Source organism: Heterocephalus glaber, unplaced genomic scaffold (genome assembly GCF_053883595.1).
Source record: "Heterocephalus glaber isolate CG9 unplaced genomic scaffold, H.glaber_assembly_v1.0 deba00001608, whole genome shotgun sequence".
Taxonomy (NCBI): Eukaryota; Metazoa; Chordata; class Mammalia; order Rodentia; family Bathyergidae; genus Heterocephalus; species Heterocephalus glaber.
Genome location: NW_028258379.1, coordinates 5,840,511 through 5,866,268, shown reverse-complemented (window position 1 = coordinate 5,866,268; position 25,758 = coordinate 5,840,511). Strand labels below are relative to the sequence as shown.

General features: G+C 38.6%; 1 protein-coding gene and 1 pseudogene across 1 annotated transcript; one reads left to right on the top strand and one right to left on the bottom strand.

Moving 5' to 3' along the window:
- Positions 1-680: 680 nt before the first annotated feature.
- Positions 681-25,210, bottom strand: Churc1 (churchill domain containing 1). The gene is made up of 4 exons (XM_004837392.4): positions 25,020-25,210; positions 15,127-15,262; positions 12,936-13,006; positions 681-6,038 (listed from the first exon to the last, which is right to left on the bottom strand). Exons 1-4 carry the CDS (start codon positions 25,056-25,058, stop codon positions 5,946-5,948), a joined length of 339 nt encoding a protein of 112 aa, XP_004837449.1. The 5' UTR covers positions 25,059-25,210; the 3' UTR covers positions 681-5,945.
- Positions 20,122-20,528, top strand: LOC106008222 (cytochrome c pseudogene; annotated as a pseudogene).
- Positions 25,211-25,758: the final 548 nt, after the last annotated feature.

Sequence of the window (25,758 nt, the reverse complement as noted above, 5' to 3'; positions counted from 1 at the left end):
TCTCCCTGTGTTGCTTATGCTGATCTCAAAGTCATGAGCCTCTTGCTATAGCCTCCAGGTAGCTGTAATTATGAGTGTGTGTGCCACCATGCCTGGCTCATGATTATCTTTATGACAATATTCCCACAGCTCTATCTTCTTAGCTTAAGAAACACCAAGCCAAACTCTAACTGGCACGTCCAACCTGTGGTCTGCATATGAGACACGCTGTTATAATTTTTTTAAAAGGCAGTTTTGTTACTTATACACATTAACTATATTATGTTTTATATACAGCCTTTCTCACTCAATGTGGGCCAGCCTGGCCAGGCACATCTAAACCAGGAGCTGCAGATGGGACACACTTGCCTAGAACCATCACAACCATCATTAAAACTATCATCTATTGGATCTTTACTGTGTTCCCCATTGTTCAGAGTACTTTATATTTATATTAGATTATTTCATCCTCACATCCTCAGATCCTCTGAGGAATTTTTATCTTTATTTAGAGAAGGTAGTCAGGCAGGACACTTGTCAAAGACACAGAGGTAGTAAAAAGCAGAGCTGAAAGTTAAAGTCAGGTCAGCCTGACTCCAAAGCATCTATTCTTAGCCACAAGAGTGCTTTTTTCTAGCTCAGATTTTCCTTCATATAGACCACTGAGAGACATCTGGACACAGCACTGAACAAATTCAAAGCACTTTCACTTACATTTTATTTGATTTTAAAACTCTGAGAATGAGTCATAACTGTCTCCATTGTTCCACTGGAGAAACCTAGGTACAAAAGGATAAGTAACTTACTACAATGTCCCACCGTTAGCAAGTAGCAAAGCTAATTCTAGAGTAAGCTGTGTTTCCTTTCTACACAACCACATTGTAACTAGTCAAGAAACAAATTTTAGTATCAAGAGCCCCATATTTAGTCAAGTAACTAGCCAAGTAACTGAGCTAATGAAACCAAAATGATTTTTGATATGCTGAAATAAAGAACTGTGAGCATACATCGCTTAGTGATAACTTTCAGTAACAGAAAATATCTGGTTATGCCCAAGCTGGTCACATACCAATTAATTAGTATTAGGAGGAGCCAAGACCATCAGAGAAAGACAGAGCTAGCTAAAATAATGCAAGACAAATACAGGGTGAGCTTTTAAATTTCAAGAGCCCACCTAGCCAGACGCCAGATCTGTGTATTATGAAGTGAGTAGAGAAAAGGAGGGCCAGGACCAACCTATGTTCCTCATGACACTCAAAGTGATTCTTTTCCTTCTAAAATCTCAGGAAGGGAAGTAATGAAGATCAATCCTTTTGTCTAGTTCTCTTCATTTGATCAGAAAGTAAAAATTCAGTGAACTGGATCCAAGAAGTCTTTATTCCATTAGACCCACAGAATTCTGGAAGATGACAAAATATCACAAGAGCAGGGCATGGTGGCATAGGCCTGAAATCTTGGAAGGCTGAAGTGATAGGATTACTGCAAGTTTAAGGCCAGTCTGGGCTATGTAGTGAGTTTAATGCCAGCCTGAGCTACATAGCAAGACTAGCTGTCAAAACAAACAAACCAAACAAATAACAAAATGCACTATAATGTTGGCTGAATAAAAATGAAATACATGGATAGGATCTTATGTTTTAATTTTGTTTTTGTTTTGTTTTTTGTTTGGCTTGGGTTTTTTTGGGTACTGGGGATTCAAACTCAGGACCTTGTGCTTATGAGGCAGGCAGTGGCACCACTGAGCTAAATGCCCGGTCCTGTTTTAAATTTTCATGATTTATAGTTCAAAACAGACAACTATACATTCTGCAATAGATGAAGATGTCAGCAGGAGCATATAAAATTATACTGTTGAGCTCTGAATGACTAAATTGGAAGTATTAGCAAACTCCAAGAAGGGACAATTCAGAAGCTATAAGAGGTTTAGTGCTGCTATGTAAAGTAATGAAGCATTTTCTCTTTTTGGATTCATCTCACCAAACGATTTCCTCAGCAGGTCAGACATAGATTTGCAGCAAAATGGAAAACATTTTCCAGGAATAAAACAACTGATCCCTACAGAGTAGCTGACTTAACTTTTCTAAGTAATAAATCTTTATCCAACATGCCTAGATTCCTCAGAAGGCTGACACTGATATCATCAATCCCTTCCCAACCCTGCCAGACCTTCATCTGTACCTCATGTTTACAGAACAACACTACTGAGAGGGCATGACTGTAGTAGCTATGTGACCTTGTGCAAGGTACTTCTTTATGTCTTTTTTTTGCTCTAAAACTGAAATAACAATGGTACCTATCTCATGTTGTTGATGAGGATTAAATAATTGCTTTAAATGGCCTTGGCACATATGAAGTGCTCAACAAACCTCAGCTATTATTATAACTGCTCTTATACAAAAAAAAGTTTGTTTTTTTTTTGAGACAGAGCCTTGCTATGTAGCTCAGGCTGGCTTTGAAACACTTTTGTTTTTAACATGGCAAAAATAAAAAGTATTTGCCCAATATGTTGAATATTTGGCATGTACTTTGACAGTTTAAAAACTATGTAAACTGAAAATTTTAGATCTAGCTTACAAATCTATTTTGCATTTAGGCTTATTAGTCTGTATGTAACTACTGTAGACTTCATGTTCTTACTAGTTTTAACCATCAAATCTTTCATACAATTATCTCTCTACTCTTTTTAATTTTTCTATTGGCTGCAGTATATAATTTAGCAAAATTTTCAGAGGTTCTTGGTCAATATACTTTCTTAACCCGGTGGTATCTGAGAATATCTTCCAGTTGCCTTCATACACAAATACTAACTTGGCAGGGTAATTCTTGGTTCAAAATTACTTTCCATTAAAACTCTACAGATGTTGTTCCATGGTCTTCTGGTATTTAGAATTGCAAAGGAAAAAAATCTCAGGTCAGTCTTGACTTTTGCCCCTTTATAAGCAATCTGCTTTCTCTGTTTGGATACTGCAAAATTTTTCTTTACTCATGAAATCAAACGAGGATATGTCTAGGTGTAAGATACCCCGTAAGCCTTCTTCATTTGCAGGCCTACTTCATTCTTCAACTTTGGATAATTTTCTTCAACTAGTTCCTTAATTACTGTTTCAGTTTCATTTGATTTTTCCTGTTTCAGGTATTCCTATTACACATAGATTTCTCTCTCCTGGACAGGCCCTGTACATCTCTTTCTCTTTTCTCAGTTTAATTTTTTTTGGCCTTTTCTTCTGCATTTTGTGAGAATTTCTTGTTTTGCATTTACTTCAGCAACTTTATTTTGTGACCAATCCTGCTTACATGCTTCCTTTAAATGGAAGGCCACCATCTCTTCCATGTGGTCATACACCACCTGCTCTATAATTAAGCCCACACACAGATAATGAACTCTTTTATAAGATGTTCATTACTTTCTAGATGATCACTGTAGACAGGTACATCAGTATCAAGAGGCATTTTCTCGATTTCTTAGCTCTATTCCTTCCTTCTGTGGTCTTATCTTTTCAATGACTTTGCTAAGGAGTCCAAAAATGTGGTTTTCCCAAGCAGGAAAGTTGAAGTACCTGAGCTCACTATTGTAGCCCAGGTTGGCCCTCATCTTGTGACAATCCTACTGCCTCAACCTCCCAAGTGCTGGGATTACAGGCCTGTGCCATGCCTGGCTTTCACTCCTTTTTTCCCCCATATATGCAAAGCTTTAGTTTAGAATTTCCAAATCTCTTAAATATGAAGAGGAAACAATTTTGTTTCTATTGCCCGACCTCTTTAGTTCTGAAGAACTGAAGCCACCCCATTGAATCTTGTGCTTTATATGCTTTCTAAAGTAATTAACATTTATTAATGCATCTGGATCTTCTAACATAACTGTGAAAGGAGAATAGCCCAAATTTATAGAAAAGGAACAATGAAGTCCAGAGTAAAGCTATAGGTAATGGTCATACTGCTTTGAAATAGCAGAGAGGCCTAAATGCCAGAGATCCCTTTGGGGCAATTCTACTCATTTATACTTTAATAATAATAAAGTGCATACTTTATTCAGATTTCCCTTTTTTTGTGTGCAGGGTCCCATTTAGGATGTCATGTCCCCTTAGGCTCTTCTTGCCTGTGATAGTTTCTCAGGCTTTCCTTGTTTCTGATGATCTTGATGGTTTTGAGGGGTACTGGTCACGTATTTTGCAGAATGTGGCTCAATTGGGATTTGTATGTTTTGTTTTGTTTTTTCCTCATGATCAGACTGGGGTTAAGGCTTTTTGGAAGACCACAGGGGTAAAATGCCATTCTTACCAAGGGTACATGCTACCAACATGGCTTCACATTGGTGATGTTATCACCTGGCTGAGCTATTTTTTCTCTCCTTTCTACTCTTTGGAAACAAGTCACTATACACAACCCATCCTTCAGGAGTAGGGATTATGGAAATCATTTGGAATTCTGCACAATTTTCTTACTCTCCCCCATTTATTCACTCATTTATCCACTCATTCATTCATGTCAGCATGAACTTATGGATATTTACTACACGGTTCAGGTTATCCAGTCCCACTCTATTTTGTTGCTCAAACTGTTCCGTTGCCAATCAACCTAGGGTTCTTCTGTTCAATTCAGATGGAAATTGTGAATCAGCAAAGTGCAGCTCTGCTAGCCGCCCTGATGTCGCCAAATGACACCAGGTGATGCTGGATGCCAACAGTCAACACAGCCAGCTGCTGGTCACTGCCACTGCTGCCACTGCCGCTGCTGGCTATCACTATCCAATGCCAGCTTGTGCCTGACACCATAGGCTGACCCTACTGGGTGCTTGTATCTGCTGCTAGTCTTCATTGGCTGCTGGTCTCTGGAGCTCCTTGGTGTTAACAGCTCTGGTTTTTTTGTCTTTCTTTGGAAATGATTTCTCTGTCCACATTACTCAAGATAAAAATCTCAAATAAATTTATAGGACTTTTAGAGCCCACACTACCCAAAAAATAAATCCCGAGCAGATGTACAGGAAAACCAAAGCAAGCCTTTAACAGGGCCTGTGTTGCAGCACGGGGGGCCAGTACACAGAAAGGAGACCTTCCAGATCAAAACCTGGGAAGGGGCCGGGGAATGCTGCTTATACAGCAGCTTGCAGGCCTGTTTCAGTGAAAGTGAGGGCTAGAACCATGCTATGAATGCTGAGTACACAATCAAGGGGCTCCGGTTCCCTCCATTCTTCATCTTTAGCCACTCCAGGGTGCCTTCTCTGTTCTTCAGGATCATATGAAGTGGCAAGCATGGGGAAGGAGCACCACACTGCCTGGTGGCACTCATGCTGGACTGGAGAATGGTGGTTTGATAGCTAGCAAAGATACCACTAGATTAGCCAAGGAGGACACTGAAGCAAACTGTCCCAGTCCACTGGGGTGCAAGAGGGATCAAAGGGAAGCAAGGGGGAGAGGCACGCTGGCCCCCAGCCAAGTCACGTCCCCCTTCCAGCTGGCACAGGGAAAAATGAGAGTCAGATGCTTCTGTCTGTCTCAGCTCCAGCTTTAGTCACTGGGAGTTCCTTCACTTGCCCCCTTTGTTCGACATATCCTCATTCATTGATTTAAAAAAAAATTTAGCACTTCATTTTTTGTGGCCCAAGATGCTTCAGGCTCATCTTACATATTTCCTGCTCTACTCCACCAGTCATTCTTCTAAGGAGTCCTGGTTCTTTTTGTAAGAAAGCAAGATCTGGACACTAAGTGTACATTCATTCTAATTCTTTTCTGGCCAAAGAATTTCTGACAAAAATGTTTCAGTCTGGCCACACTGATGTAAACTGGCAACTTCATCATTAGAACTCAGCTCTAGGGAACCACAATCCCGTAAATCACTTTTTCTTTCAAAGCACACGTGAGCCTAAGCAAGAAAGAAAATATGCAAAGAACATTTTTTGAGACAAATCATCAGGCTTGCTGTATTGTAAACCAGCCAAACATAGTCACAACAGAAGTGGAGAAGGAGTCTTAGAATAACAGAGTCATTTGTCGAGGGTCATCAGGGAGAATACTGATAGTATCTTCAGCTTTGCCACATAACAGACACAGCATGGTATACTCCTAGAACAGACAAAGCACACAATTATCTTAAGGGACAGTAAGATGCTTCGTAATTGACTCTGGTAAAGTTCTTCTCTATAAACTGTCACGGACATTCTCTATGAACATTACACAACTTCCTTCTTACCTCCCCTTCTTCCTTGCTCCCTCCCTCCCTCCCCTTTTTCAGTGCTGCTAGAGATGGAACCCAGGGGTACTGTACTTCTAAGCTGTATCCTCGGGTATATTTATTTTTAAAATTTGAGACAGAGTCTCACTAAGATGCCCAGGCTGGCCTTGAACTTGTGATCCTCCTACCTCAGGCTCCAAGTAGCTGGGATTATAGGCATTCACCTCCCTCTCCCCATTAGATTCTTCAACACCTTTAAGCAATGTTTCAGGTTTATTTTACAATCTTCAGAGTCTTTTGCTTATGTAAGTGAATACATGCTGATGCTCTTGTTTAATATGTATATAAGAATGTCACACCAGAAATACACGGCTATTTCTTGGTCTTAGCACACATACTTAACTTAGTGCTGCTATTTAATAATGAAGCAATTTGAGTGTAGGCTCCTAAGGACTTTCTGTTCTTAGAACTGTTCTTTTCTAGGATATTTAACACTAATATGCAACAAGGAGGGGGAAAAAAAAGGAGGGAGAAAATTCTCAAATTGAAAATGCTACTTTTATCTATTCTAGAAAAATAAACAAGTATGTTAAATTTACTAGTATCCCATGTACCATACTGAAATGTCGAATTGCCCAGAATTTCATCTATTTAAGGAGTTTTATATTTCTTGGGCTCAACAGATGTCCAGACTGGTGAGAGGAATTTTATTTTAGGCAAAAATCCTTAGGGCAAAGTCCTATTCTTGTAGCTGTCCCTTTAAGGAATATTTAATAACAGTCATAAACTACAGAGACACATTTCATTTAAACCTTTTAATTAAAATTTTTTCTTCTTTAGGAAAACATCTGTGTTTAATCTCTCAATATTTCCACACCTGATATTCATTGCTAGCTGTCTGAAAATTAGTCAAGGCCATTTGTGTTTCTTGGGTCTAGTGAAGTCATCAGAAAAGGCCACAGAAAGAAGCAGTGGCAATGGTGCAGGCACTGAGAAGCAGACACTCCTTCCATTTCCCACTGGTAAGTTCATGCAAGGGAGCTTAGCTGTAGCAGTAGAAAGACTGCTTCTTTAGAACCACAACTCTTAAAGAAGTTTATGGTGCTGGAGACGGAACTTAGGGCCTTGTGCATAGTTGATAAGTGCTCTACCACTGAGCTACATTCCCAGGCCTCACACTTATTTTTAAGTCTACTCTATATACATAATAGAAATACACAGACGCTAGAGTTCAGAGAACAACTAACTAGTCCAATGAATTAGAATGAAATAAAAACCCATGTTCTCTAAGATCTACTGTTCTCAAGTACTTCTACTATGTTAACCTACCACACATTACCAGTGGGATGGCAACCTCTTACAGATGAGAAAAGTAATAGACTCAAAAAGGGAAAACGTGAGATGCTACGCAAATACCCACGTTTTCAAATAATTTATTCTTTGCCAAGTTTATACTCAGTGCCCACAATGTGCTAGGTACACTGGCAGATATGAAAGAAGGCAAGGACAAAGTCTGACCTTACAAAATATACAATTTATCTTGGAAGAAAAAAAAATTAATAAATCAAACAGATGATATAAATCTGGTAAGATTACTAATTCAGTGAGACTGATTATACTTGTAATCTTTAACTTATAGGCCATCTGGAATCCAAATTTCATTGTAAGTCATTTGGCTGGAATTCAAAGAGTTTCCCACAGGAGTAACGTTATATATGTAGCAGTTAAGTTCCCAGGAATATCTAAAACTCTTCCATTTATATTGTACAAGTGCTATAGACTCTAACCATATATAGCAGTGCTCTGTGGGAGAGTATGTACAGAATTCTAACATGGGATGGCAGAAACACAGCTCCCCATGCTGACAGTGATGGGATTAGGCCACCTTTTAGCAAAACTGGCCAAGTAGGGAGAATAAAACCCTCCAGTCATCCATGGGACCCTCAGGGGCTCCATTTGGGTGGCCCTAGGGATAGAGACTTAGAAGGAAGAGTGGTTCAATAAAAGCACCTCTGGGTAAGCCCAGAGCCTTTGTTTATCTGAAAGGTTCTTTGGACCCTTTTTTGCCCTTTTCTTCCCTATTCAATTCTGACACACACTCCCTTTTCCTTTTGTAGCCCATGGAGGAAAGAAAGCAGTTTCACAGTCCCTCTCTTGTTTCCTGAGGTAAACACAAGAGTCTATTTAAGGGCTTTTTACCAGGGGATTTTCAAAAACAAACAATAACTATAACTACTTGTATTTTCCATACTTTCTCTCTCCACCTTCACTTTTAGTCTTGTGCAATAATTGTATTATGATTGTTCTAAAAACTGAATTCTTATCTTTTAGAGATATACAATGAAATATTTATAGAAATGGTGATATGTTTTGGATTTACCTCACAATAATCCTGTGGGGAGATATGGGAATGGTGAAGTACATATAAAACAACCTGAAGCTGGGTAGTGGAGATTAATATACTATTCTGCCTACTTCTGATTATGTGTAAACTTCCTCTAAGATATTCAGAATACACTGAAAGGGTGGGGATGAGGATATGTCACAGCAGCTGAGAGTGACAAGTTAGTGGGGTCATCAGGCTAAGGTAGAAGTGCCCACGGGGCTACTCACTAGACTCAGGACCTGATGCAAGTATAAGAGAAGTTCAGAAAAGGGAGAACACAGCATAGGCTGCACCATCCAGGGCAAGAAGGTAGAATTTAAGAGGCAAGATTTAACTGGGCTGAAGGTAGAGAAAAGGACAATTCAAATCAAGGCAAAAGCACGAATGACAGCAATACAGAAAACAGCAAGCAGATCCCATATGGAATAAGAGGGAAAGAAGCTGCATTTGAAGATCTGTCAGCGAGTGCAGGACGACATGTTTAGGAAGATTAATTCCACAGCAATGTGGAGGACTGTAGTAATTTAGGTTTGAGCAGGTATCGTCCTTCACATGGTAGACAGAAGTGTGGTGTCAAGCCAGAGAAAAGCAAGAGAAACAAAGGATGGAAGGAGGACAGGTCAGATGCCAGAGTCAGGGGAGGAAATCCAGAAGATATTTAATCTAAAACAGACTGAGTACTCACACGTGTCCTACCTGAGGGAGAACAGAGAAGGTTCCAGACCAGAGACCAAAGCTTAGAGGAATCAGACAAAAACAGGAAAGAAAATGAGAAAAAAGCAAAGGAGCAGTAAAGTGATTTAAAAAGAAAGTCAGCCAAACACTATGGAACCCAAGGGATGAAACGCTGCAAAAAGACAATGGTTAACAAAACTAGATCCAGAAAAGATGTTGAGAGTTAAGAAGAGAGGCAAAAATATCATAGGATTTGTTTAGATTACAGGAAACCTCTGGGTGGCTAGTTTTAGTCAAGTAAAAATGAAAACCAGTTTGTAGGTAGTTAAGAGGAGCACAGGAAAATAAGGAAAACAGGGTAAAGACCTATTCAAGTAAAGAAGCAAAAGGAAGGAAAGAGATGATTACAGATGAATTACAAAACTATGTGAGTAAAATTTAAATTTTTTTGTTTTTTGAAACAAGGCCTTGCTCTGTAGTTCAGGCTGGCCTTGAATTCGTGGCAATCCTCCTGCCTCAGCCTCCCAAGTACCGGCATTATAGCCGTCTGTGTACCACCACACCTGGCTTTTAAAATTTACTTTTAATAAAGAACTAATATGTTTTCGCAAGTGCAACATCCTGAGTTCGATCCCTGGTACAAAAAAAAAAAAGAAAGAAGGAAAGAAAGAGAGAGAGAGAGAAAGAAAGAAAGAAAGAAAGGGGGGGGAGGGAGGGAGGAAGGAAGGGAGGAAGGAAGGAAGGGAGGGAGGAAGGGAGGGAGGGAGGAAGGAAGGAAGGAAGGAAGGAAGGAAGAAGAAAGAAAGAAAGAAAGAGAACGAACGAACGAACTAATATGTTTAAAAAATTTAAATCTCCAAAGCTGGAGATTTAAATTTATCTAATTTAAGATTTAAGATTAAATTATCTTACCAGCTAGGAGGCTGAGGCAGGAAGACTGCCCTGAATTTGATGCCAGCCTGAGCTAAATAGTGAATTCAAGGCCAACCTGGACTACATGAGAGACTGTCTCAAAAAAAAAAAAAAAATCTCATAAAAGAGGATCTACAAAGACAGAAGATAAATGTGATCTCTGAGGAAACAAGGTAGGGTAGCACTGGTGAGGAGGAAATAAAAACCTCCCTATCTAAAAACAGGGAAGGAAGAACCTAAAGTTGGGACACACAGTGTACTTAAGGAAGATTCATGAAAAATGAGGCAAAGGAAACTGAGGCAACCCAGCCAGTGGGAACCATGGGATAAGGAGCTTGGATAGCATATTACAGCCAAAGGTGAGCTATGGGAAGGGCAATGAGGTGCCCTGAAAATAGCAATTAAGAAAAATCATCTGATGACAACATAAAGAATATGGGTTATCAATGCTGAGAGATGGGAGGCTGAGAGTCTCATTTTTTTGTTTTGTTTTTGAGACAGGGTCTTGCTATCTAGTTCAGGCTGGTCTCAAACTTGCAGTAATCCTCCTGCCTCAGCTTTTGAGTGATGAGATTACAGGTGTGTGCCATCATGCCCAATGAGTTTGGTTTAAGAGCATTTAAAAAAAATTTTTTGGTGGTACTAGGAATTGAACCCAGGATCTTCACATAAGCTATAACCCCAGCACCTTTTTTATTTTTTAATATTGAGACAGGGTCTTATTAAGTCACTAAGTTGCCTAGACCAGGATTGAACTTGGATCCTCCTGATTCAGCCTCCCACAGTGCTGGGCTTACCAGTGTGTGTCACCACGCCCAGCCAAGAGTTTTTCTAAGAGAAATTCACACTATCTAGGCACTGTGACTACTGGCTATCTTCCTTTAGATTTACCTTCCCTACCTACAGTAATTTTGGGACACCTTGAAAATGGTTGCATTCAGTCATTTAAGGAAAATCAAGCAGACTTGGGTCTCATGGCAGTGAGTTACAGTGGCTCAGTGAGGACATAAACAGGCAATCTCAACAAGGACTCAGGGTTCCAAAAGGCTAACACTGGCTTATGGAAAATTGCTGTAAGTACTCCTTTTCTCTCATAAAAATGCAGAACTGTTTCTTGAAGCCCATGAGATGTTCATTCCTTTGTCTGGTCTCTGCTCATTCACAGAGATCTTAATTTTTGCCTTAAACCACACATATCACATAAATGCAGTGGTACCTCGGTTCACAAACTTAATTCATTCCACAATTCTGGAAATGTTGGCCACATTTGTGTTCACGTGGGAAAGATGGGCACAGTCATGTTTGTCACCCAATGCAGAGTTCACAAGTGAAAACAAAATTTTGCCAAATGCTTCTTTTTACAATCCAAATCATTCACAAACATAACCATTCATGAACTGAGGTATCACTGTATGTTGTTTTGTGGTGCTAGACATTGAGCCCAGGGCCTCACACATGCTAGGCCAGCCCTCTACCACCTCCAGCCCTCTAAATATTTTTTAAGGCATAATTTTTGAATGCTGAATAGTTAGTACTAATGATGTTATTCAGATTAACTACTACATATCAGACCAGATTATGACAGGTGGCTAAACACTTTCTTCCACATTAAAGAAAACATAAATAAGGGGACTTATACTATTTTATTACTCTGTTACAGAAGGTCATCTTTTTTTTTTCCTAATTAAAGTACCATCCAAATTTGAAGGACTAGAAAGACAAAATTCTCTTTACAGTTTTTTTCTTTTTTTGTCAGTGGTAGGGATTAAACCCAGGGGATTGTACATAAAAGGCAAGTGCTCGACCACTGAACTACACCCTCAGCCCCTCTCTTGACTGTTAAAATCTCTAACCTGATAACTTATTTTGGGTATTTTTGAAACAGGGTTGCCCTATGAAGTGCAATCCTGCCTCGGCCTCCCAAGTGCTAGGATCAAAAGTGTCAGCCACCACGCAGGGTAAGCTAATATTTATACCCTATGGATAACCATATACTTCACACAGAATAAAGTAGCTCAATTCAAAGGCTTGAAAATGGAGGTGATGAGGGAGCCAAAGGCTCCAGTTTGTCCTAGGTCAGTGGTGGCAAACCTATGGGATGTGTGCCACAGCTGGCTGTTTGTTATCAGTGAAGGCTCTAAAAGGTCTGCCATCACTGTCTTGACTTTGCCCTACTGTCCAGCTTTCTTTCTGACCATGACATCTGTGAATCTTCATCAACTTCAGGACTACCTTACAGGCCATAGCATTCCATGTAATTCTTCCACTGCTCTCACAACTGCATGAAAACTAAACCTATATTAAATCTCTTACTCTCTAGTAGTTTAGTTTTCCTCTTCTAAACTTGATATTAAACAAACAATATTAAGATGTCTCTGTAGGATATAGTACAACTAAGAGCTGCTCAACTGTATATGCCAGTTGGGAAAATAAATATAACCTTTTTATCAAGACTCCCATGCCCAGCAAGTATGGTGGCATGGAAAGGTCAATACTTACAGCCAACAATTGTGCAATTGCATAGTGGGTAGAGAAAAAGGAAGCACAATAATAATCTCACAAGAAGCCATATGGGTGGTGCTTTATAAATTAAAATGACAGGACTGAGATATCATTTGTAGTGCATAGACTTTGATTTATGATTTGTGAAAACAGGTTTTCACAGATTTACTCACCTTTTCTGTCTCAATTTGCACAGGTAGAAGAGAGGAACGGTCCCCTTTAAAAGTTGCTAAAACTTCATTCATAAAAACTGTATCTAAAATTCAAGGTTACTTTAATTATCCCCATGTCATACCCATATTCATATATTTACCTGGAATTCATCCATGATACTGAATGTATACTCATGCCTGGCCACTACATGATGACAATTCTTACACAGATCTGCCAAAACAAAAAGATACTTACATAATTAAGTCCTGGAAAATTTTTTAGAAGAGTAAAAGTTGTTTTCTCAGCAAGATGTTATAAAGAGAATATTAGCTCTGTCATATGTAACACAGCAGAAAACCAGTTATAGTACTGATTTTCATAAGAATTCCAGAATCCATCATTAGCAACACTATAAAATTAGGATCTGAATTCAGAGGCATAATGTGTACACATTAATTCCCACTGAAAGCTCTCCAAAAGAATCAATTAGCAGATACCTAAGTGTGTTTTTTAAACTAGCTGGACCTATCTAAAAGACTTAATTCTCAGAAATGACAGTACAGTGGACCCTTGACTTACGAACTCACTTTGCTTTTGAGGGCTGATTTTAACTCAAGCTGGTCAATGAAAGCTCAGGCTCCTCTACACAGCCTTCGAAGTCTCTTTCCTGTATACAGACAGATCTCAGTGTCCATAGACAGATACTGGCCCAGGATTCCTCAATTAATCCTACACAGGAAAAGATGTTGTAATGTTCCTTCCAGAACTCTTTAAGGGTTAAATCTGTACCTGAGACCATCTGGAAGCACAAGTGGCCAGCATTTTGGTCGTAACTTAAGACTCTGTTCATAAGTTAAAACTAAAATTTTCCTGTCATAACCCATGTTGTTCATATGTCAGGGTGGTTGTAACTCGAGGGTCCACTGTAACTGTGTTATTAGCAATCATTAATAAAAACCAATGCTGAACATTAAAGTGAATATAATGGTAAAAAAGAATCTAGGAAAAACAATGCAGTAATAACAACCACGATTTATTGAATATTTACTGGGTGTCGAATTTTTTTTTCAATTTTGTAGTACTAGAGATTGAACACAGACCCTTTACCCTGACCCTTTTGTGACAGGGTCTTACTAAATTGCTAAGTTCCCCAAGATGGGGTCAAACTTACAAAGGTCTTGCCTCAGCCTCCCAGAGTGCTGAGATTATACCTGTGCCCCCGGCATGAGATACTCTTTTAAATATTTTTTACCTATTTATTCACTAAATCTTCTAAAAAACTCAATGAGATAAATATTATTATTATCACTTTTTTAAAATAAATTAGGAAACAAAGGTACACCGTGATTAAGAAAACAGGACAACTACTGAGGTGGGAGGTGTTCGAACCAGAGTTCAAACCCAAGCATTCTGGCTCCAGAGCCCTTGCTCATGACAACTATGTCCTACAGCCTAGAACAAAACACAGTTTCAAGGGAATATATGCTTAAAAGAAAGAAAAAGATTCTTTTGGGGGGCATTTTTTTCAACTGAGTCTATCCTAAAGTCTTGGTGTCTTTCCTACCTCTTTCAAAATATCATTATCTGTATGCTTAGAAATATATTCAATATACACTCAAGAACCAGGAGACAAGCAAGAAGGGGACGTGAACAGCTTAAACACTTGTCACAACGTCCACATATACTTCATGTGTACATATACTTAATTTACAAATAGTCATTCTTAGCCCCCCAGAATTGATTTATTTTTATTATATACAGTTTATTGATTTGGTTTCCCAATATTGAGGATAAGTAGTATATGAAGGTAGCATATTTATAAAAGCAAAATCAAGAAACAACAGACTGATGGTGAGATAGAGCCCCCCCCAGAAGTTATAAAAGCCAGCAACAAGTTATAAAAGCAAAACCAAGATTGAAAAAACCATGGCATCCCAGAGTCATCTAGTATAGGGGCAAAGAGGCCTAAACAGTTTAGTAGCTGTTAGAAGCCGCCACTGTATATGCTGTAATAGAAAGCGAAAACTCAGAGATGACCCCACCGGTAAAAAGAGTCTCTGTATTTTATTTAAGGTAGTATAAAGGCCTTTAAAGTGTTGCTGAAGAAATAATTTAATTAGAAAGTCAGTCCCTAAATCACAAGCTTCAGTTATCTGCAAAAGTCATTTATGTAGAATATCTGATACTAGATAATGAGCTATTAACTATATTTTACTCTTAAAAACCTAACCAGTAACTAGTTGTTGCAATACAATATGCCTCAGAACACTTTGTACACCATATGGAACTTCCAAAAGCTGATACCTGTTGATAGGTTTTACATTAAAAAAAAACCCAAAAAGCCTCCTTACGATCATAGGTAACTATTTCTTCTCCATCTTCCTCTTTTAAGGATTTGTTTGTGATCAGCATAAAATCCCGCTTATTGCATACTGCACAGCCTGTAAAGTTCAGTAAGAAAGATCCATTCTCCAGGCAGGTGTTACCCTAAAATATTAAAAACAGGAATTTAATTCTCTTACATTTTTATACCTTTGGTGAAAGTGATAAATAGATTTAAATTCTCTAAAAGCAAAAAATCATGGCCAGAATTTATTTGCTTCAAGGCTGCACCAAGTAGTTACTTGCTTTCCTAAAGACATGTTATTCATGATTAATAAAACTGAAGCACTGTTAAGTCTGTAAGTCTCTGAGGACACCAACTGTATTTAAAAGAGCAAAGTGCAAGCAGGTAGTTAGAAATAACAAGAGAACCTTAACATGAAATACAAAAAGTAAAATAAGAAAAATGTCACAGCCAACAATATTAAATGAGGTGTATCACAACTAAAATTAAATCAAAGTGGAAACACTGAGTTAATGCCAAAGATGATCTTATACCCTGTGACCTGCGGACTGTTGAAACACCTTCCTCTCAAGTCTTAATAATACACAAAATAAAGCAAAGCATTCAGATCCACAAATGTCAGTTCTGACAGATATATGTGATTCCAGCAGAAAAAGCAAATTCCATGATGCATTATTAGCCTGACACACAGCATTCAAGAAAGACAGGGTTTAGCTTCATCACTAAGAAACAGTAAAGAACTTTTGTTCCTGGCTCAAGGGAACTCTTTGCTAAGGGCTTACCACTGTTAAGAATCAAGTTGTTTTACAAATAATCTAGCCTAACCCATTCCTGAGCAACAAATTTAGAGTATTTTAAAATAGTCACTGTTGGGCCAAGGATTTAGCTCAGTGGTACTGTGGCTGCCTCCCAAGTGCAAGATCCTGAGTTCGATCCCCGGTACTGAAGAAAAATAAATAAATAAAATAAGATAGTCATTGTGACTAAAGAACATTTAAATCAACATTTCCCCAAAGCATTTATATGCCTGATATATGTAAAGCACCACAGAGGATTCAAAGACGAGCAAACTGTTTTTACCTTCAAGTGGCTTAAGAATTAAGCTCTACCTTAAGACCCGCCTTAAATGCCACAAGAAATCTTTCTGGATTCCCAGCACCACAATTAGTCTCTTTCGTGTAAGAGGCTTCTCAGATCTAGGTATGATGGAAGAAATTAACCCTGGTGGAGAGATTTCAGACACTACTATACAGTTTGGAAATATTAAACCATTGACTTAATTACGAATGGAAAAAAAGGCCTTGGAATTAAGGTATAAACTTATAGCTATTAAGAACAAGTACTTTCACCAGGCATGGTTGACTTACTTTTTTTTTTAAAAAGGGTATCTTTTAAACTTTAAAATGTATACTGAGCTATAATTTACATACAAGAAAATTCACATATTGTAAGGGTACAGATGAATGACTTTTTAAACAAACATCTACCCATGTAGCCACAACCCCTATCAAAAGACGGAACATTCCTTTCTCCCCCGGAAGTTCCTTCATGCTTTAAGTCTATCTCAACCTCTATCTCATACTAGGGACCCAACAATTTCATTCTCTCTCTATATTCTTACAAGTTCCAGAATCTCACAAGTAGATTCCAGTGTACAGATTCATCTGTTGATGGACATCTGGGATATTTTCAGTTTTGGGTTATAATGAATAAAGCAACTATGAAGATTCATGTCCAAGTCTTGTGTGGGTGTCTTCTTTTCTCTCGGGTAAGAATGTAGAAAGAGAACTGCTGAGTTCATAATACGGTTTAAAAAAGTGTATTTAACTTTGTAAGATCTGCCAAATGGTTTTCCATTTTAAAGGCTTGTCAACAAGGTATGAGTTCCAGTTGCTTCAGTCTTTTTTACTTTACTGTAAAGTGGTAACATCACTGTAGTTTTCATTTGGGTTTCCCCAATGACTAATGATGTTGAGCACCTTTTCGTTGTGCTTATTTGTAACTTCTTTCGTGAACTGTCTATTGAATTCTTTTGCTCATTTTTAAGGTTAGGCTGTTTGTCTTCTTATATTAAGAATTCTTTATATATCTTGGATACAATTTTTTTGCCAAATAGAACAAAGATTTTCTCATTGTCATTAGTTTGCTTTTTATGAACTTCAATTTATCATTTTATTCTCTTTTGATTTGTACTTCTTGTCCCCTAAGACATCTTTACCTATGCCAAAATTGCAAAGATTTTCTCGTTTTCTTTTAGAAGTTTTATAGTTTTAATTTGTAAGTTTATGATCTATCTTGAAGTAATTTGGTATGAGGTAAGATCAAACTTCCATAAAGATACTTAGTTGTTCCAGCAACATGAAAGACAACTTGAAAGACAAGCCTTTCTTCATTGAATTATAATGGAATTATAGAAAATCAAATAACTACATAGGGTCTAGTTTAACTCCTCTGTTGATTTATTTATCTATCATTGCTGTAATACCACATTCTTTTTCAGCACCAGGGACTGAATCCGGGACCTTTACACTAAGCTACATCCCCAGCTCCTTTTTTAAAAAAATTTGAGACAGGGTCTCACAAAGTTGCTAAATTGCCCAGGCTGAGCTCAAATTTGTGATTCCTCCTGCCTCAGCTTCCCAGAGTGCTGGGATTACAGGCATGGACCACCATGCCTGGCAACATTCTCTTGACTATAGCTTTACACACAGTCTACATTGGGTAGCTTATGTAGTATAACCCAGCTATTACAGGGTGTTCTTTTTTTCATTTTCATAAAAATTTTAGAATCAATTTACAAACTTGTACAAAAAAACTTGCAGGAATTTGACATGAGACTGGTTGGAGTCAGACTGTCACAGATTCCAAGAAATTAAGGAAAGTAAAACAATCTCTAAAAACATCTAAATATCAATTTCAAAGAGAGCTGAACTGAGTTGCACCAAAAATACAGCTTCTTCCACAGTACAGACCAAACTCTAATCTGATCTTGTAAGTAGGCAGAATGGAAACTCTAAGGAAACACTGAGAAGCTATTTGTATCTGTTGTGTGTTAAGTAAATTCCTGAAATAGCAAACTGCAAGTATAGTAAATAAGAAACAGATGGGACTTTCCCTAAGAGCCCTGGTCATTTGAAAGCAGTGACAGTAACCCTTATCAGTGAGGTGTAGCCCTTTTATTAGACTATTAACATCCAAATTTGGGAAAATAAACTAAAGCACACAATATTCTAGGAAGGTTTTGAGAATTCCATAGGAAAGAAAGACTACAATCAAAATCAATTCCACTCTAATAATAGTAAGCAATAAGAAGGGAAAAAAGTGAAGTACTCTTAGAAAGTATGATGCAGAAAAATCCTGGTTGAAGATTTCTAAAGGTACACAAGTGTGCAAGAGGAAATGGCTGGGGCTGGGGATTTCGCTCAGTGGTTCCACTGCCTGCCCCACAAGTGCAAGGACCCAAGTTCGATCCCCAGTACCAAAAAACAAAACAAAACAAAACAAAAAGAAGAAATGGCTGAAAACTATAATTAGTATGACAGATGAAAATTAGTATGATAGTATAGTGTAAAATATTATAAATTTGAGAGATCTGCAATTATTTTGACAAGGATTGGACCAATTTGGTTTTTTCCTGGAAAACAAATATTTCTGATGATACTACCCACTGAACCCAGGGCCTTCACTGACCTCATCCTGGACCTTTTTTCTTTTTTAAAAGACAGGTTTCTCCCTAAGTCGGCCAGGCTGGCCTCAAACTTGAAATCCTCCTGCCTCATCTTCTCAAGTACTGGAGTCACAGGCATGTGTCACCATGCCTGGCTGAGACTATGGTTGTTAAAGAACCAGCTTTTGGGGGGTTTTTTTCCTACTGCTTTTCTCTTCCTTATTTAATTTATACTTTATTTCCTTCCTTCTGCTTACTTTAGGTCTAGTTGGCTCTTGATTTTCCATTGTCTTGATGTTTGCCTATTGATTTGAGATTGTTCTTTTTTAATATAGGCATTTACAACCATAACATTTAAAACTGCAGAATAGCATTTTTGAAACACCCAGTCACACACAATGTTTTAGTAGTTATGTATCCAACTCAGCATTTAATTAAAATTGGCTTAAATCCTATCTACTAAGCAAGAATTTGAATGCATGAACTCTGCTAGCTTAGTTTTATTTATTTTGATACCAGGGATCAAACTCAGGACCTTGTGCTTGCGAGGCAGGTGTGGCGCTACTGAGCTAAATCCCTGGCCCCGCAGCTTAGCTTTAAATGAGGTACAAAACACATAATTTTTAAACTCATTCATTTACATTGATTTTTCCTTCTGATTAATCTAATGATTTCTTCATTTCTGTTGCATTATTACATAGTTTAAAAGGTGAAATTTGAAATATATGAAATGCAGGTTTCATTTGAATTTGATTTGTAAAAAATTTTATTACAGCTGGGTATGGTGGGACATGGCTGCAATCCCAGCACTTGGGAGGCAGAGGAAGGAAGATTGCTGAGAGTTTGAGGCCAGCCTAGGCTACATAGTGAGTTCAAGAGCAGCCAGAACTACACAGTGAGACCTTGTCTCAAAAAACCAAAAGACTGGGCCAGGGATTTAGCTCAGTGGTTTTGCTGCCTGCTGTGCAAGCGCAAAGACCCGAGTTCGATCCCCAGTACAAAAAAAAAAAAACAAAAACTCCAAAAGATAAATTTTTTAAAATTTTAAATTTTATTAGTTTTGTTCTGTTCAGTTATTTTAGAAAATGCAATATGATTCTAGTTCTAAATGGTTTCTAAATGTTTTGAAAAAAATTTGCTGGTTCATAGTTGAGTAAAAAATTTAGAGGGCAGAGCGAGTGTGGTTGCACCAACACCAGTACTTAGCCGTGGACCAGTGTATCCTTGGGGTAGAGAGCTGGACGTCTGGCTTCTGAGCTGGGTGGGACTTTCTCTGTGGTAACAACGAAAGAGCACTGAGCCTCGGATGCGGAAGCCGAAGCAGATTTAAAAATGGGTGATGCTCAGAAAGGCAAGAGGATTTTTGTACAGAAGTGTGCTCAGTGCCACACTGTGGAGAAGGGAGGCAAGCACAAGACTAGCCCAAATCTCCATGGTCTGTTTGGGCGGAAGACAGGTCAAGCTGTTGAATTCTCTTACACAGATGCCAATAAGAACAAAGGCATCACCTGGGGAGAGGATACACTGATGGAGTACTTGGAGAATCCCAAGAAGTACATCTCTAGAACAAAAAATGATCTTCGCTGGCATTAAGAAAGGAGAAAGGGCACACTTAATAGCTTACCTCAAAAAAGCTACTAATGAGTAATAGTCACTGCCTTATTTATTACAGAACAGAAATGTCTCATGGCTTTTTTATGTGTACCATAATTTAATAGATCTCATACACCAAAATGCAGATCATGAGTGGCTGACAGAATATTTTTGTTGGACAGTTCCGATTTAAATAAAATCGGCTTATAGTTAAATGGATATCTTTTTTTTTTCAAGTTTTGATAGTAATTCCAATTCAGTAAATACTATCACTGTTTTCCCTTTCTAAAAATATGGTTGGACTTGATTAGTAATGTTCGACTTTTCACAAAGATGGAGAATGTTATCTCAAAACCTACTGGAGGCTGGTTTTATATTTAGATTTATACATATAACTGGTTGTGTGAATATGTTTAAATACCAGGGAAATCCTTCACTGTCTCACAACCAAGCAAGACTCCTGTTTCAATTTGTTTATTAGCTTGTTAAAGACAGTGGTTGAAGACAAGGAAGGAACATCTATATTTTTTATCTTGACTATGCCAATTTAATTAGAATTCCCTGTATCTAAAGACTGCTGCTTTTTACTTATGGAAAGGCATTTTAGTGTGGTGTATGTATAATACTAAATAAAGAATATTTAACACTTCTCACCTTTGATAGTTGATCTATAAGTTCAGATCCTTTTAAAAGCATGATACAATAGTAAGATTTTATTTTTGAATTCTTTACTTTGGACTAAGTTATTATTCAGGATAGTATTTAAACAGCTATTTAAAAACAAAAGATTGAAAGTACTGTTTTTTGTGTGATTGGCAGAGGTGCTTTTTGTCAGCTCTTTAGAAGGATTAAAGTGGGGAAGGTACAACATCAGCACAAATTTTTATGTGACCATAATACTTAATTAAAAACAAAAGCAGATTGAAAAAAAAATTTAGCTTCAGAAAATTAGTATGGTTAATTTCCAACTATATTCATGCTTGAATTCAAGTTCTCAGTGTACACATTTCAGCAAATAGGGCAGAGCCCTGTTAGGAATTCAGTACTGTGTTATTTCTAGTCTATGAAAAACATCAATTACTAAACTCCAGCTATTTTCTGTAACCAAAGATAAATAATTAAATATCACTTACTTAATGTGCACTTACTTTCTTGACAAGCTAATCTATTTTCTCTGCCAATTTTTTTTTTTAATTAGGGAACTATATTTGCTGCTGCCATTTTATTACCCTTTCTTTTGTCAAGCTCAAGCAAAGTGGCTTTCACTTTTAATGCCCTTAAGAGTATGTCATAATTTCAAAGAATCTCAGACAGAGGGGGGTCCTTGATACTCCAAATAGTCTACTGAACAAGAGGAAGGGAACACAATTCTTCCAAAAGTTACCCATCCCATTTTCGAACATCTGCTAGAAAAGGTCTTTATTCTGATTCAAAGTCTATCATAACTCATAACACCCACCCACTAGTTATTTCTAAATCTGCCTTCTGAAATTCCAAAGAAAAGTTAATTCTTCATGATAGCCTTTAATTATTTCAGAACAGAATACAGGGGAAAGTGCTTTGGAAAGGCACTTTCCTGTTTTTCGAATCATCTCAGTCCTTACTCTTCTTTAGATTTTTAAATTTTTTATTTCCTGTTAATTTATTCTTTGAAGCTCAGTCTTTAGTTCTCTATATTCTTTTCCTGAAGAACAAACCTTTTCTATTTTGACAATTTTCCTGGCTCATATCCAAACATTATCTCTTCCCATCTCCTCAGATGTTACATTCTCAACCTCAAATGAAGCATGATAAAAAACGACCTGACCATCTGCACCCCCAATTTTGCTTCTTCTCATATGGCTCCAATGTCTGTGATATTTCTAATTCAGCTGCCTAGTTTGGAAACCTGAGATCTATAGCTTTTCCCTATTTCTCTCCTACATTAAATTGGTTGAGTCCATTAGTTCTTTCTCTGAAATCAGGCTTTTATTTTCCCATGCCTACACTGTTGACTTGTTCTGTGGGCTCTTCTTTCACACTCCCAACCCCACCCCACCAACCCAACATACAGCCATGACTCATATTCCCTAATAACAGATTTTGGAGTCATTTCCTATACAAAATCATTCTTATGGTTGCCCATGGCCTACAAAGGGTAAAAATCTAAACTCCTGAGTATGACTCGAGTCTTTCACTTGCCTCTACTCTTAAGAATTCAGCCTATGAAATAGAACACAATAGCGAAAAATATGAGACATAAGTGTACAGAATAGTGATTGAGTGAACATCTATAGTATCAACACTCAAAGAAAATACTTCCATCCCAGACTTCCCTTCCTTTCTGATCATACCCCTAATCCACCTAATCCAGTGGTGGCAAACCTATGGCACATGTGCTAGAAAGGCTGTTTGTTATCACTGAAAGCTCTAAAAGCCTCACCATCACTGCCCTAATCCTTTAGCAATTACCAATATCACCACTTTATGGTAACTGTTTGCATTCCTTCATAGTTTTACCACCCAGAAAAATTTCTTTTTTCTTTTGGTACTGGGGCTTGAACCTAGGGCTGAGTTATATCTCCACCCCTTTTAAAATTTCTGAGACAAAATCTCGCTAAACTGCTAAGCTACCCAGGCTCAACTCAAACTTGCAATCCTCCTGCCTCAGCCTCCAAGAGTGCTGGGATTATAGGCATGCATCACCATGCCTGGCAGTTATGGCTTGTATCTAGGTGTTCTCTCAAAGAACCACGGGTGTTGGGGGGGTCATGGGGGAGCTTTTCAGAGGTGCCTGGATCTAGGGTGTGTGATGCTGGGATTGATTCATGGATCAATGCTAGCATTAAGGGTGCTCCACCCTGGCTATGAGTGCTATCTGCCCTAAGGGTGGGTGGCCTGGATAGGATATGAGCAGACCGCTGCTGTGCTGCTCATCGGTTGCTGCTTCCTTGCTACTTTGCTGCCTTCCTGCCTTCTGCCCACCATGAACTGCCATGCCACCTTGCTTTGGAGCCTGCCACTATGAACTGAAACCTCTACATAATTGTGAGTTACAATAAACCTTTCCTTCTTTAACTATGGGTGTCGGGTATTTTGTCTAAGCAATGAGGAAAATAACTAAGACACCTGGCTTAGCTTGCCTATGTTTGAATTATACTTGATGTGTGCATGTGTGTGTGTATGTTTTTTAATCACACAGTACTGGTAAGACTGGGTTGTATGTAATTTTCATTTATTTTAGCTACTTCAGGTCTCCTTAACCTCGGCTCTATTGACAATGGGGCATACAATTTTTTGCTGTGCCAGCTGTCCTGTATATTACTGGATGTTTAGTAAAATCAATAGCCTGTACCCATTAGATATCAGGAGTAGTTCCCCCATTGTGACAAACAAAAACATCTCCAGTTGTCAAATGGTCCCTGAAGGCAAAACTACTCCTAGTTGAGGATCATTATTTTAATTCACTTATTTTTATTCCTCATTCTTTTATGATGTTCCATTCTGTATCAGTTACTTTTCCAGTCTGCTACTACAAATAATGCCCTTATGTACATTCTTATACAAAAATCTCCAGAAGCATATGCATATGCATTTTTCTAGAATAAGAATTACTGGATCATTTTGGTGTACACATCTTTAACTTCATTTGATGCAAAACCTTTTTTCAAAAGTGATTATGAGAATTCAAGTTATATAACTTTCTCAAAAGACTATGTATTACTCATAAAATATTAAGAGAAGGAAGCAACTGTAGAGATCTTCTACCTTCAACCAAAGCAAGAATTGTTATTTTCCTCCAGCCTCCAGCTCCTTCTTTTCTACCCTAATTAAAACTATCCTTCAAGTCTCAATTTAAGCCCACTATTTTGGACAGTGCCATCCTATCTCCTGTCCCCTTCCTCTTTCTCTAAATGTAAATAGCATTTATGGTCTGTCCTATTCATTTCTATTAATCACATACACCACCACCCGCAAACACACACTTGTACGCTTTTAAATAGCACGGAAGCCATCTTGTTAGTCATCCCTTTATAGTTAGCAAAGTAATCTACCTATATACATCTCAATGTCCAAGCATATACCCTGAATGAATGAGAACCGACAAGCATTGAAATTTCTTGGGCCTGAGAGGAACAGATATTACAAAGAAAGTCACAACCAGAAAAATGGAATTTTCATCTTGCCTCCAACATTATCTAGAATGTGAACTTGAGCAAGGGATTTCCCATCTCTGGGCTTTAGACTCATCATCTGCAAAAGTGGATCAGCACAGATGATCTCCGAAATTCCTTCCAAGGTTAGAATTCGGTATGAAAACTGAACTTCATTAAATTCAGTTTGAGGTCTAGAGCGGGGGTGGCAATGGGAGGCTGCTGTTGATGTGGGTGATGGTGCTATTTTCTGTTGTTCCCTGGAACTTACGGGAACGGGAATGCGGGCCGATGCCAGCTGCCAGGACGGGACTCGTGGGCACGGACAGCCACAGATCGCGCCGGTGACCAGCACCTAAATATAGACCGGGGGGGGTCACCGGAATGGGCAGTGTAACCGAGGCCGCCCGGCCTGTCTGACAAGTCCAGATGGGGGAAGGTGAGGAGCCTCAGGGGCAGACCGTGGAGCAAGGGAGTGGTTCGTCTCGGTGCCCACTAGCTCACCCGGTTGGGATACTCCTTCTCCACACAGTCCCCACACATCGCGACGCGGTTGACCGAGAACTTCCTCCACCGCTTCCGGGAAGACAAAACCTCGCGAGAGCTGAGGGAAGGTTGGCCGCATGCGCTTTAAGTACTCGATCCGGGGTATTTGGCTTCGGGAACGGATTCGAAGTCCCGCCCCCTAACAACTGTTGTTAGGGCAGGGAGCGCAGGGGTCTCTTTGGCAACAGTGGTAGGCAAGGGTTGGGATGTCAAATTTTTTGAGAAAAGGGAAAGTTCTGATGACTGACAAATGTGGCAGGAAGGGGAAGTGTGTCCCAGACCGACCGAAAGAACTTCTAATAGGCGACTTCCTGAACTTAGGCTAACAGAAAATCAAATCACGACACACGAGAGAGAATTGTTTCTCACTGCCTTGGCTTACTCTTTGTGTTAAAAAAAAAAAAATAGATAATACCTTAAATACCTTTCTGTACAGTTTCTTAAAGAAGGGAGAGTGATCAGAGATCAGATCTCGGGAGGTGAATAAACAATAACTGAAGGTTTTGGAAAGAGACACTTAGAGTTCTGCAGAGAATCTCCCAAGAACATTTTAAAATGTTAATAATAAATGACCACCCTGGAGTCCTCTGGAGGACATAAAGATGGGAAACGTGTTTGTATTTGTCTCTCTTTATCACAGAAGTATATCAGCGGAGGGCAATTCTACATAAATAGAAGACCAGATTAGTTATCCCTG

Excerpts from the sequence above, each read along its gene's own strand:
- Churc1 (XM_004837392.4), bottom strand. The coding sequence starts at position 25,058 with ATGTGTGGGGACTGTGTGGAGAAGGAGTATCCCAACCGG. Across the intron at positions 15,263-25,019 it reads AGAAGGAGTATCCCAACCGG|GGTAACACCTGCCTGGAGAA; the intron begins GTGAGCTAGTGG and ends TTAATATTTTAG. Across the intron at positions 6,039-12,935 it reads GTATCATGGATGAATTCCAG|GAGTATACCATGCTGTGTCT; the intron begins GTAAATATATGA and ends TGTCTGTTCTAG.